Source organism: Plutella xylostella, chromosome 16, assembly GCF_932276165.1.
Source record: "Plutella xylostella chromosome 16, ilPluXylo3.1, whole genome shotgun sequence".
NCBI lineage: Eukaryota > Metazoa > Arthropoda > Insecta > Lepidoptera > Plutellidae > Plutella > Plutella xylostella.
The window spans coordinates 7660012-7674108 of NC_063996.1; the positions used below are offsets into that span (position 1 = coordinate 7660012).

General features: G+C 42.1%; 2 protein-coding genes across 3 annotated transcripts in view; both read right to left on the reverse strand.

Moving 5' to 3' along the window:
- The window catches only part of LOC105381864 (actin-related protein 2), a 55554-nt gene extending 50603 nt beyond the window's left edge, over window positions 1–4951 (reverse strand). Inside the window, exons 1-3 of one of the 2 annotated variants that reach the window (XM_048626158.1) lie at window positions 4784–4951; window positions 4574–4684; window positions 3220–3234 (exon numbers count right to left, since the gene is read on the reverse strand). In XM_048626158.1, the coding sequence (XP_048482115.1) occupies window positions 3220–3234; window positions 4574–4684; window positions 4784–4831 (174 nt within the window). In that variant the 5' untranslated portion in view covers window positions 4832–4951. The remainder of the gene's footprint in view (window positions 1–3219; window positions 3235–4573; window positions 4685–4783) is intronic. The other variant, XM_048626159.1, reaches the window with a different exon arrangement.
- A 430-nt stretch (window positions 4952–5381) lies between these two features.
- Window positions 5382–13742, reverse strand: LOC105381890 (coiled-coil domain-containing protein 63). The gene is made up of 10 exons (XM_048626609.1): window positions 13484–13742; window positions 12864–12986; window positions 12454–12648; window positions 8587–8726; window positions 7797–7971; window positions 7383–7562; window positions 6944–7094; window positions 6289–6460; window positions 5845–5983; window positions 5382–5528 (listed from the first exon to the last, which is right to left on the reverse strand). The coding sequence occupies exons 1-10, from the start codon at window positions 13553–13555 to the stop codon at window positions 5382–5384; spliced, it is 1494 nt and encodes a 497-aa protein (XP_048482566.1). The 5' UTR covers window positions 13556–13742.
- Window positions 13743–14097: the final 355 nt, after the last annotated feature.

Here is a 14097-nt window from a genome sequence, read left to right on the forward strand (position 1 = left end):
TTGAAGCGCCATGACTTAAAATGTTCACCAGAGCGATTTAAAGTTTGAAATTTTCGAAAAAAAATCATATCTCTGTAATTATTCTGGCTATGGCTTTGAAAATTAAAATACGTAAAATTGAAATAGTTTTCTATGTAATTCTGTATATAAAATGAATGTATATATTCTATTTACTGTAATAAGGGACATAAGACATAGGTATCTGAAATCTCAGTCAGGTAAAATTGGCTTAAACGACATTAACATTTTAATAAAATACAAGTAAAAACAATTTAAAGACCAAGAAGATTTAACCATCACACCAGCATAATGTTTTATAATAATTTATGTTACTTTCAACATTCCATAAGAATGAATTAACCGCCAAACTAAGGCAATTTATATCTAAGATGAATGACTTAACGAATAAATGAACTTATAATTGGACCTCAGAACTCGAGAACGGTTGAACCGATTTTGGTCTAGAAACATTTGTGGAAGTCCAGGGAAGCTATAAAAGGTAAGAAGGGTCAGTTAGATTGAAAACAAAAATTTCATAATATCTGGGGGCACGGCCGTACCATCCTTTTCTCGAAGCATTATGTTATTATAAACTTTATTAACATATTGTTCACCGCGAAATCACTTTGAGATTGAGATCCAAGTGATCAGGTTTACTTATTCATCAGTTAATAATCATAATCCAACCGACATTTCTTCGTCCATCTCTATGCCACCATTCTGTCACCGCCTTTGTCCACCTTCCATCCTGCCTTCGAGCCAAGTGTCCTGCCGACTCCCATTTCAGTTCAGTGACCTGCATACCGACGTCGAAGACTTTTTGGGGAATTACCACGCTGGGGATACGGTCTGTAAGCAAAATGCTTAACATGGATCGCTCCATAGCTCTCTGTGCAACTCTGATTCGGTGCACAGTTTTCTTAGGTGATATGCTAGATTTGATAAGCAAGCGACGATGCTTTAGGATTGTTAATGGCTAATGTTTAGTGGTGCCTAACCCCAAAGGGCTATCACAATGTGAGTTAGGGCTCACCCGACAGCCGGACCGAGAACCAAATCGACCGACATTTATTCGAAAATTGAGACACTTCTGGATGTTAGGAATAAGAGGGTTGCTGATGTCAATAGTGATCACCACTTAGTCGATGGAAAAATCTGCTTGAAGATAGTGGGAGTTTAGGAGCAGGCCACAAGATCTGCCAAAAGTGTCGTGTAAATAAGCTGCAGGACCCACAAGTTAGAAGATAACTTAGTATCCAGATCGACAGCAAATACCATCTACTAAGTCTGGACAAGGTCTCATTCAAAGATCAAAGGTCTGGCATCAAAGACGTGTTTTTAAAAATTTGCTAAGAAATAATAAGGCACAAGGAACACTTAAAGAATGAATGGTATGTCTAAAGAAACATGGGATATGATCAACCATCAAGGAAGACTTAACGTCGTACTAGACGACCATTCTAAAGAAGCACTTGCCTACGAGTATTTTCTTTGTGAACTTAATAAAAACTAAATTTATAAAAGGACAAACGCTGCTAGGGGTGACTCTATGTCCAGAAATGAGATCACAACCATCGGCTGCCATAGAAAACATGAAGGTTCTATACAAAGCATCTTGAAGAACATTGCAACAAAACCCAGGATATCTCCTTGTTACTATTTAAGATTGACCTTCAAGATGGTATGGCCACATTGCCGAAGTTTTTAATGATCCTAACCACCACCTGAGGAGTTGAATGCAGATGCAAATATACCAGGAGCATCTTGTATCTTGATGAATAATCGTAATTATTATGATTAATAAAAACGGCAGGTCGCTAAGGCTAGTCAGAGGCCTTCGGGCGGCTTGAAAACGTCTGACAGTTGGGTTGCCCACTTACCCGACAACTCTCTCAGCACAAGATTGCTTGGGGCCCACCAACCCGCGCTAGGCCAGCGTAATAGACTAGGCCTAAACCATTCCTTCATTGGAAGGAGACCCGTGCCCCAGCAGTGGGGACATAATGGGCCGTGATGATCCTTTTAGAGAAACGTTAAAATTCCCTACTTGCATAGAAACAGCAATTTAGGAGAAAGGATCCAAGTGCATATTTTTATTAATAACTCAATAAATATTAATTATAGCAACACTATTATTTAGAACCGTAATATAATAGATATTATAATTTAATGTAGTTATCTGGTGATATAATAAAAAATATTTATAGTTTTATACTGGCGAACGAATCTGAGTTTGTACCTACGTAATTACGCTGCGCACGCGGTACCAACTGTCGCATAGACGCAAGTCCTCCCCAATGAACGTCCCGGCGGGGTACTGAAGCGACACCTTTCCAACCGGTCCTATTTATATATTCGCGTTTTCACGCAATATCCTTCTGGATATAATAATAATATAACAGCTTAAACACCATAAACCGCTTCATAGCGATTCTTTTGAATTGTTTCATATCACTTATATCAATTATATACAAACCGCAAAAAACCGCTTAAGTGCCAATTGTACCATTGAACAGATTTAGGTAAAGTTGTATTAACCGCCAAACACCGCGAGTAAGACTGACCGGTAAAATGGTTTAAGTGTCAGTGAGGCTTAAATTACAATTACGTAAAATATATTAAGTGCTTTTATGTTATATTTGACAAGAAGGCATTTAGTTTTATATCCATTATGTTTTATTTCGCAATCAGGTAGGTCGCTTAAGTAACTAATGATACAAATTCACATTCATTCAAAATGGATTAAGTCACAGTGTTTTAATGTTTTAGTAAGGGTAAAATGTTTTATATAACTTTATTATTGATCATGTATGTTTGAATATACAAATGGCTAAAAAAGTGGCTCTTAATACAAGAAAAAAGTATTAAGATTTCCAAAATCACCGATGTCTTAAGCGCCAAAAAAGTGCTCAGATCGAAACGAGACCCGCACCATTCGAAAGAGAAAAATCAAGCGATTCCAACGATGTATATAACTCATATTCGCCAAAAGTGGCGGATAAAACATTCTGCCTTTCCACCGTCGATATTATTTAAAATACTAGTAATTTTGAAGGTGTATTTCAATTTGTGTGATTCAGATTGTAACTATTTAATTAAAGTTTCAAAATTCATCCTGTAAAATGCCATGCACAATGTTAGATGTGTCAATCTAGTGAGGGTTAATTAATTATGTTGAGGATTGAAATCCATGCTAAGATTTCATTCTTAAAGACTTACACCGATACATATGTCCTGCAAATAGTATTATATTAGATTTTATTTAATAAAGAAAAACAAGTACATAATAATATCTATACAAACAAGTTGGAACTTACTTATATTAGGTATTCTATTCTATTCTATTCTCTGTGGGGGTGTAAGTACCTGCACCTGGCTCTCTCGAATGGAACCTTTGTGCATATCCCCAAGGTCTAAACTGCCTTCCTAAGCTTGGACCATTTCCACACCACGCTGGTCCACTGCGGGTTGGTGGGTTCACATATCTAGATGTGCTAGATCTAGATATGCAGGTTTCCTCACGATGTTTTCCTTCACCGTAAGAGCGATGGTATACATTGTACTTAAGTTAAAAGAACTCATTGGAACATGTCAGCGCCGGGATCGAACCCGCATCTCTGGCGTGAGAAGCGGGCGCTTACCTGACTGAGCTACCACCGCTCTTTATATTATTAGGTAAATAAGTAACATTTATTGTTGGTCTAATGATGATATCATCATTGACTGGTGATGGTTACTCAGGCTTTGTTTGGTGCCCTTATGTGGCTAACATAGCCAATCCTGGCAGTACATTTTTGCCTGAATCTTTGTCCACATAGCTAGTGAATATAGCAAAGTTCAAGTTAAAACCTAATTGCCTACCACTGAAGATTCAGTATCATGAGAACCATCATACCATCGAACCTCAGTACCATCATACTCCACCACAGAGGTCAAGCACATCAGCTCTTACCGATGCTTGCAAGGAGATTGATTACCCACAGTATGATATTAGTGAAGTATTTATCACCATCACCACTCATTCCTTAGTCATTCCCACAGTCAGCCGAAGCTCCAGTTCAAAATTAGAAAAGGTTGTCATATTATTGTGTATATGGTAATGGTCCGAAGTTGTGGAGGATTGCGATTGTTGGACCAAACATAAGGAGGCTTTTGCCCAGAAGTGCGAAAAACACAAAAATGGTAAGGTATGGCCAAGCAACCATTCTTTTGTCAATTCTGATAATAATTTTCAGTAGCCATGGGAATGGGGAGTATTAAGAGGAGCCAGTTTGAGTGTATTAAAAACTTATATCAATAGATTTTTCATTATGAAATCAGGCACACCGTTACAAATTTGACTGGCTATTCCTTGAACTAGTTCTATTCTTAGTGTTTGTCACAACCATACTAAGAATATAGGGAGAAAATGAGTCATATAGGCCCAAAGAATCCTTGAGATATACACACTTGACTGCATTAATGTCTATTCTATATCACTGAATGCAATGCAGAGAATTTTGCTAACATTTATCAGCTATCCCTGGTCAGATGCCTAATAATGGCACAATAACTCTAATGAAAATAGTCGTACCTTGACATCAATATCTCCTATTTTGTTCTCCGCTCTGATGATAGGCCTGCCCACCATCGACGGGAAGATATGAGCAGGAAAGTTGCTGCCAGCATAGCCGCATTTAACAAACTGAAACATCAGGATATTGGGTAAATAATAATGATCAAAACTATGAATCATACGCTTATCAAGTAAATTATTTTGTAACTTAAATATGTAAGAACTTACACCGGTGCCGTTGTCGCAAACAATTACTTTCCTTCCTTGATCATCCATTGTGGTATTTGAGCAAGTGTTCCACTGTTAAAACAGGAATAAACAGCTTAAATTTAGTAAATAAGCCAAGCAAAACTCCACCCCGCAACGATTACAATTTTTTTGCTTTCTATAGTTCATGTAGCCGCAAATTATTAATCAAAAGAAAGAGATAACTTATTATTAGAAGCTGTAGTGAGAAAGAGACAGAAAGAGAGACTAACTGTCACGGTTAATCTTTATTTCCTACATGAACGCTATACGTCATTTTGCCATTTAGTTTTTAAAGATTCTGTGGCAAAGGTTTCGTAGCTTACAGGCCGAGCGCAAGGTGGTTATTATTCTGAGAAGCCAAAGACGAGACGCTAGAAAGGGATTGAAGCAAGGAAAGGATTGAAGTATATAGCTAAAATAAAACTATAAAAATGTAATAAATTTTCTTTATTTAGGTTAATTACTTAACTGCGGAGTATTTTTTTAATCATTCGAAATACCTAAAGAAGAGGAGCTCAGAAAATCAAGCCTCCATTAGCTTCAAAGCTCAGAATAATAATAATTTCCTCAACCAGGTCTACGAAGTAGCCCTGAGCATGTTGTCTCCGGACCTGCCCTGCATCTGCCGCGGCGGGGGGTCGCGCGGGGAGCGCCCCCGGGCGCGCGGGCGGCGTCTGGTTGACGGTGGAGTCCGTTCTTTAACCTCCGCTTGCCGTGTCAGGACCTGGAAATGAGAAGCCGTTCATAAAACATTGCGAGTGCTGGGAAAGCTGACTGCTATAATATTACCGATTCTTCGTCTTAACTTACCTACTAACTATGCAGGGTTTTTCCTATTTTTCGAAACTCAGATCATTAATAATCAGCACACCCATTTCTTATTGACGGCACACATTGCCTGCATTCCTGCTTATTCGTAAGCTCATACGGTCTATCGAAGGCGTACACATGAACGCGCGTCGAACGCAATGCCGAGCGCCACATCTGTGCTCGACCTTAGAAGATAATGAAGTATACCTACAATACAATAAGTGAACTACCTCATCAATCTTGATAATGTCGACTATCTCGAGTATCTTCTTCTCCAGGCTCTTGATGTAGAGGCGCGCGTTGCTCACGTTGATGTCCACGGACTTGCCGAGCAGTTTCAGCAGCGGCAGCGCCGAGCAGTCTGATGTCCTGAAACATTAAATAGGTAAGTAAGTATAAAGAACATGGACTTATGGTTTGGTCTGGCTGGCACAAATTGGAACCTTTTAGCCCGTATCTATAGAATAATCGATGACCTTTAGGGTAAACAGTTCAGCTGAGACATCAAATAGGCAAGCGTATCGTGAATCAAGCTGCACGTAGGCCTTCTAAAAAAAGAGACGGTAGGTAGGTATATCTGGATAACAAACACCAACAGACTATTGTCGCCCAAGACGCCACTATAGGCAGCAGTAGACGCTTCTCTGCTGATGACAGTCAAAAATTATACTCACTGCGCCAGCTCATGAACCTGGTGCAGAAGTTTCTTCAGCACGGCATTAGAGCGAGTGCTCTCGAGCTGCGCAGACGCGGTAGCTGCTTGTTTCTCATCCAACGTCGCTTTGAGAGCCTCGATGCTGTCCTGCTCTTTCTCTTTCTTGGCTTCGTGCTTTTGACGCTCATCCTCTGGAATACAAAGAGGCTGGATTAAAGTAGAAGTACCTTATAGTTGTATTGGTCGTGGGTAAGTATGTACAGTCAGCTGCATAAGTAGCTGTACACTTTTGTACCTTGTCAAACTCACAAACTACCTATTCAAACATTGACGGTTCGTTATATAGGTAGTTTGACAAGGTACTTAATTGTTCTTATGCAGCTGACCGTACATAAAAAGTAAGAGAGAGGACAAACAGGCAAAGTTAAGGGATGTTTATCCTTCGGGCCGTCGGCCTGAGCCAGGCCGCACGTATAGTACTCGGATGACGAGGTGTTCGGCCGAACACAGATATTGTTATCATGCTCTTTAAAAGAGACTCAGTGGTTATAGCCAGCATTGGCCGATAGTAATAGTTTTAAGGATCAGTTAAGGTGTGCTACTCTCGCTTGGTAACATACCATACCTACTGAGTTTTCAAGAATATTGATGTTGATAGAAAGTTGTATCCTCACCGATATTGGTCCGGAGCGTCTTGACGCTGTCATGCAGGTGCTTGAGCTCGGTGTTGACCTCGTTGATGTAGTTGAAGAGCGCGTAGTTCTCCTCCTCGCGCCGGGTGAACTCCTGGATGAGCTTCTCCACGTCGTCGTCGCCTGTGAACTCCTGGGGATGGATTGATCAGTGATAGACAGTTTGACAGGGACCTACAGTTCGGTCCTAACAAGTTGGTAATTTCTAGACCTTTTTTAGAGTCATATACAATTTGGTTCAAGCAACTTGGTAGTTATGAAGTGGCAGGACATGCAGGATATGGGTCTCCTCGGGAGGATGTTTCCATAGTCTCCGTGCTTAGCACTTAGTGTGGAAGACAACACGAAATACACGATATACTTACTATTTTTACCATCAATTTTTTTTCTCAATAAACTCACACTAAAACCCTGGTCTCACCTTAACAGCTTCAAGTATATTGACGTAGTTGTTATAGGTCCGCATCTCCTCTTCTTGTCGCTCCAGCCTCTTGGCCTCGGCCTTGGCGTCTGCGGCGGTCAGCCTGACTGTCCCCTTGGTGCGGAGGAACTCTTCTAGCTTCATGCTGTGGTCCAGCTGGCGTTGGAGCTCACGGACTTCCTGGATGTTTGAAGAAAGAAGGTTGTAATGTGTACCTACTCATGTTTAGATAGATAGCAGCTACCCTATTCACAGCACGTAAAGATCGTAACGATACCAAAACAAGCCATATTTTGCGTTGTGAATAGGGTATACCTACCCTATAGCTATAGCAGGTTAAACGTTTATTGAACACATAGTACCTACACTAATAAATATATTCTACCAAGGCATTATCATCACTCAGCTCCATACCAGACAGTGCTTCCTGTAATCCACGGCAGCCTTCTCCTTCAGCGCGTCGAGCTTGGCGCACCACTCCTCGCGCTGGTCGTAGGTCGTGATGGCCTGCTCCACCAGGTCGAGGATCTGGGCTTTGCCGTCCATGAGGCGCTTGATCTGGTTCTTCCAGACGGAGTTGAAAGATTGCCTGGAAGGAAGAGCGTGTTTGAGGTGTAGTTACATAGTTAATATTTTCAGCATTTTCACCTACCTCATTATCATCATCACCATCATCAGCCAATAGAAGTCAACTGATGGAAGTAGGCCTCTCCCAAAGTCCCAAAGCACGCTACTGGATGCGATGCATAGCTTTCTGCATCCAATTATTACCACCATTGCCACCTTTCGCAAGTCGTCGACCCATCTTGCCGGAGGGCGTTTTGATCTTGATAGCAAGTTTTAGCACTTTGAAGCAGTTTATAAACGCTAGGCCGAACCAAAAATCGGCCGACTGATGTGAATAGCAATCCTTATATCCTGATTAGAGCACCTACCGAGTACAGTAGCGAGACAGTATCCTCGGCCGAGCACTCGGTCAATTGCTAGCCGTAGTTACATTGGTCGAGCATCGGCCGAGGATACTGTCTCACCATTCTACTCGGTAAGTGTAATGATTAGTAGGGCACAATGTAAACATACACTCCTGCTGCAGCAATATTTACGGAATTTCCGGCAGTGCAAGGGGCAGCGACAGGGGCTGAATGTAAATAAGGTGTGTAACAAGGGTATATATTAAGGAGTAGGTATAGGTTTCAGAACGCACCGGTCCCGCAGCAGCCTGTCGATCTCGAGCCGCGCCCTGTAGTTGTCGCTGTTGACGGAGTTGAGCTTCTTCATGGCGGTGTCCAGCCGGTCGTCCAGCTGCCGGATCAGGGTCTGGTTGGTCAGCGTCTTTGCGTATTCCTGGACGGATAAGGCAGTTGTTAGAAGGTGTTTTGTAAAAAGGCAGGGTTTGTTCTTATCGGTAAGTAACTTTGCTGCTTCGGCAGCAGTCGTTTAGCCTGGTCAGAGACCTTCGGGCAGCTTGAAAACATCTATGAGTCGGGTTGCCCGTGAAGCCTGGTCAGAGCAGAGTCGGGTATCTTGAAAACAGCTGACAGTCGGGTTGCCCACTTACCCGACGACTCTCTCAGCAAAAGCTTGCTTGTGTTGGGATCCACCAACCCGCACTAGGCCAGCGTGGTAGACTCATTCGTTCATTGGAACGAGACGTTTTTGTGATGTGTGATGTGTGTACAATAAATGAGGGCGGAGCTCTCGGACCTCGAATGATAGGGACATGCATAATATACAGGCTGTTGCCTAAGCCGAAACCTACGTGTGAATTTTGACATTTATTTTATTTTTTTTTATTTAAACACTTTATTGTATACAATAAACATAGGTATAACAGTAAAAAAATGGAGAGAATTAAACTAGACTAGTATACAAGGGCGCCTCAACGCGATCTCTTCCAGTCAACCCTGGAGGTAAGGACACAAGTGGCTAAACTCTTAATAACTAAATTTATTGTTGTATACAAAAGTATCTAACAAAACCTATTTTCTAATATTTACACATAAAGTAGGTACATATTTTAGAATCATATATGTATACATATTATCTATAATAAATATATATTTACACAATTAATAATATATATTATAAATAGATATATACTAAAATAAATAAATACTAACTACCTACCTATAAATTTCTACCAACCTAAGGTCGTGAAATAATATCTTTTCAAATTATTTTTAAATGCGTTAGGTGATGATGATAATCTTACATCCATAGGCAATGCATTCCATAGATTCACCGCTTTAATCGCGAATGAATCTCTGTAGGTGGCACTATTATGTGACGGTACACTCAGCATCTTATTCTCCTGTGATCGCAAAGCACGGCCGTGGGAGCACAAGTAGGTGAACTTGCACCGTAAGTAGTGGGGAGCAGAAGGATTATTGAGGACATTGTACAATACAGTTAAAATATGAGTATTCCTTCGAAGGCGAATTGGGAGCCACTTAAGTTGAGCACGATACTCTGAAATATGATCATATTTACGTAATCCAAAGATAAAACGGATACATAAATTTTGGAGACGTTCGAGTTTATTAAGTAGCTCTTCAGTTAAGTCGAGATAGCTTACTTCTGCGTAGTCGAGGATGGGAAGCAGCAAAGACTGCGCCAGCGTAATTTTAGTGTGGTGAGGAAGGAAAAACTGCATGCGCTTGAGCGAATGAAAAGATGCAAACATTTTTTTGCTAACTGCTTCCACTTGGGGAAGCCAGGATAGGGTGCTGTCCATTATGACGCCTAGATTCTTTACAGCATTCACAAAGTGTATTTCAGTGCCGTCATAAGTAAGCTTCCCATGTATGAACAGATTTGTCTTATTTAGCAATCTAGAGCTGCCTAATATAATAGCCTGTGACTTATCCGGGTTAAGCAAAAGTCCGAACTTCTTTACCCACTTGGATATGATTTCCAGGTTGCTATTAATATCATTAATTGCCATATTTATGTTTTCCGGAAGAACACTTGTGTAGATCTGGAGATCATCTGCATAGAGGTGATAGAGAGAAGTAAGTTGTTTAGCAAGGACATTAATAAATAATGAGAAAAGTAAAGGAGAAAGTACGCCGCCTTGCGGGACGCCAGCTAGTACCGGACACCAGGCAGAGCTCTCTGCGTCGGTGCGCACACACTGCTGACGACCTTTAAGGTAAGATTCGAACCAACTGGTGACTGTCGGAGATACGTTAAGAGATTGTAAGATGCCTAAAAGTATATCAAAGTTCACCGTGTTAAATGCGTTACTAAAATCTAACAGGGTTAGAATAGTAACTTGATGGTTATCCATATTAAAACGAATGTCATCGGTGACCTTGATCAGAGCCGTGACGGTACTATGTCCTGTCCGAAACCCGGACTGAAATTCATTAAGTAGATGGTGAGTGGAGAGGAAGTTGGAAAATTGTTCAAATACAAGGCGTTCAAGGACTTTTGAAAGGAATGGTAGGATAGATATTGGGCGAAATTGGGATAAGGAAGAGGGATTAGGGACTTTTGGAAGAGGAACAATGAAAGCATTCTTCCACGTACTAGGAAATGAACTGGAAAGTAAAGAAAGGTTCATTATATTCGTGATATGCGGCAGAATGATATCCAAAATTGGATTAATCATAAGAATACTAACATTGTCAGTACCGGTTGCCTTGCTGGTAATGTTAGAAATACATCTCTTAACGTCACGACCAGAAACCAATTTAAAAGTGAATGAAGGGCAATCAGGGAGCGGTATAGAATCAAGATTACTCAGAGCCTCGGCCTTGTTTTGATCACTAAGGGTCAAAGGAGGAGTGGAAAAGTGCTTATTAAGTGCATTGAGGTCTGTGTCAATGTTAGAATGCGTCCTTGATTTGCCTATGCCCAACGTTTTAAGAAATTTCCATAACTGTGAGGTGTCACAGTTATCAATGGAAGTATGAATGTATCGGCGCTTTGCATCTCTACACACTCTATTGCAGCGATTCCTGAGCTCTTTATATTTCTGCAAGTGTTCATCTGTCGGTTGCTTTTTATAGCAGTACTTGGCGTGATCTCGCTTCGACATTAGGGTCTTGATGTTATCAGTAAGCCAAGGGGCTGGCAGCTGTTTCACACGAACTGGACGAAGGGGTGCGTGTTTGTCAAAAAGGTCGGACATTCTGATTTCATTTTCGTGCTTAGATGTAGGTAGCATGCTGTAGGTTTCAGCTTAGTATTACCCTTTTAGCAACAACCTGTAGATAAGAGGAGCAGTTATTTAAGAGTCCTCTCACCTCCTCACACCGAGACCCCCTGGACTGTAGACTCTTGATCTCTTGCTGCAGCTGGCGCAGCAGCAGGTGCAGCTCGCCGCCGCCGCGCGCCGCTCGCGCACCTCCGCCGAGCAGCGCGACTGCTCCTTCAGCAGTAGCTGCTGTGTTACCTCCTCACAGAGCGGTGGTAGCTCAGTCGGGTAAGCGACCACTCTCACGCAAGATTGGTGGCTGGTGAAGTAGGTCTAAAGCCCTTTCTTCATTGGAAGGAGACCCGTGCCACAGCAGTACCGATAAGTAAGGTACCTACTTACAATAAACAAGGGCGGAGCTCTCGGTGAGTTCGATTCGAATGATGATGGAGACGAGGATGCATAGTTTGCTGCATAGTATAGATAAGAGGAGGGGTATTTAAAAGGTCTTATTGTTACCTCCTCACAGCGGGAGCCCCTGGACTGCAGGCTCTTGATCTCGCGCTGCAGCTGGCGCAGCAGCAGGTCCAGCTCGCAGCTAGCAGCGCGCCGCTCGCGCACCTCCGTCGAGCAGCGAGCGTGCTCCTTCAGCAGTAGCACCATGTTGTTACCTCCTCACAGAGCGGTGGTAGCTCAGTCGGGTAAACGCCAGCTTCTCACGCAAGATTGGTGGCTGGTGGACTAGGCCCTTTCTCCATTGGAAGGCAACCCGTGCCACAACAGTACCGATAACTAACGTAAGTACCTACTTAGGTAAAACTTACAATAAACTAGGGTGGAACTCTCGGTGAGCTCGAATGATGATGGAGAGGAGGATGCAAAGTTTGCATAGTATAGATAAGGGGAGCGGTAATTTAAAATCCATCTCACCTCCTCACACCGAGACCCCCGGGACTGCAGGCTCTTGATCTCGCGCTGCAGCTGGCGCAGCAGCAGGTCCAGCTCGCAGCTAGCAGCGCGCCGCTCGCGCACCTCCGCCGAGCAGCGAGCGTGCTCCTTCAGGTGTAGCAGCAGCTTCTCCCGCGCTTTCGCGCTTGAGAGCAGGTTGGAGCTGCTTTTTGTTAGCTGGGGAGTTAGAGATGTGCAGTTTTTGTTGGTGGTTGATTTGGTGGTAGGCACGTCACGAATGATGGTAGGAGTAAGAAGATAAACTTTAAAACTTTAACTTAGAAACTTTCATATAATTTTAGGAAGGCTATGGATCGCATCCAGTAACGTGCTTTGTGAGATACCTACGTCCAACAGTGGACTGTGCTGTAGGCTGATGATGGAGTCCATACCCTGAGCTCCAGCAGTATGTTATCCAGCTCCTGGTGCAGGATCCTGATGAGGTTCCTCTGCACCCGCAGTGTGGGCGCCGCGCCCGTCGACACCGCCGCGCGGTCGATCTCCATTATACGGAACTGAGGAAGACAGAGTAGGATGGGGTCATTATCGTTCACTTACTTTCCGTGTCCAGTATTTTCTGATTTATCTGTTCTGTCATCCTAGCACGGGGCGCAAGACGTCAAGACGTTACAAAAGTTTTCCGTCGCACTCACTCTCAAAGCCGCGCGACGCGGTGTGAGTGACCGCGACGCAAATTTTTTATCACAATTTGACGTGCGTATCTTGCTCCCCATGTTAGGTATGCTGGACACATTCTTCTACAGGGTGTTGCAAAAGTGGTATACTAAGCCGAAAGGGGGTGACTCAGCTAGGGGGTCATTCATTTTAAATACATGTACGCCTATCGTTACAACTTACCTTAACGTTAACTTAGTTTCGCTTACAACAGCAAATGTCCACAATCTTGTAAACCATTTAATTTTAAATTTGAACAATAAGTGGTAAGTATATAATACCTACTATGCTTACAGTAAGTAATTATAATTATACTTTCGTTGCTAAATAAACCTACCTGTCTCTGTAACTTCGCCAACTCATCTTCAGCAATCTTCTCCATCTCCATGTCATCATTCGGCGTCGTCATTTTGTTTCTTTTTATATTACACTGTTTCTTTCAGGAAATGTGTGATGAAATGCTCATAGATGCCTTGATTTCATGATGTATCGATATAACATCGCGTCTAGCAACGGCCATGGGGTTTCTTATCCATTGTTTCTACTACTGAATGAATCGGTGACAAACACAACCCTCCAAAGTATGAGTGTGAAAGTATTAGCAGGCATTCAACAAAGTCCTTGCAGGCATTAGCTCAAAAATTTATGAATTTTTCTATCACACTCCCTCGTTGGGCGCCAAATGTTATAAATTGGCGCCCAACAAGGGATATACTACCATATACCTATATTTTTTGTTATTATCATCATCGTCATTAACATCTTGAAGCCTAACTGTAATCAGAAGATATTCCTCCAGTTTTGGTTGCTTCGAGACACACTTTTTAATTTGAGTACTTATTCGGCTTACTTACTTACTTAAGTATTACTTTAAATTAACTTACGATAAATTAATTAAGTTATCTAATTATTTTGACGCGCAAATGAGTGGCAATAGGCATTTCTTAGGAG

Bases quoted from the DNA above. Each gene is read 5' to 3' on its own strand.
- LOC105381890 (XM_048626609.1), bottom strand. From the start codon at position 13,555: ATGACGACGCCGAATGATGACATGGAGATGGAGAAGATTGCTGAAGAT. The intron at 12,649-12,863 runs GTATGGACTCCA...CTAACTCCCCAG, and splicing joins ACATACTGCTGGAGCTCAGG to CTAACAAAAAGCAGCTCCAA. The intron at 7,095-7,382 runs GTGAGACCAGGG...ATCCATCCCCAG, and splicing joins ATATACTTGAAGCTGTTAAG to GAGTTCACAGGCGACGACGA.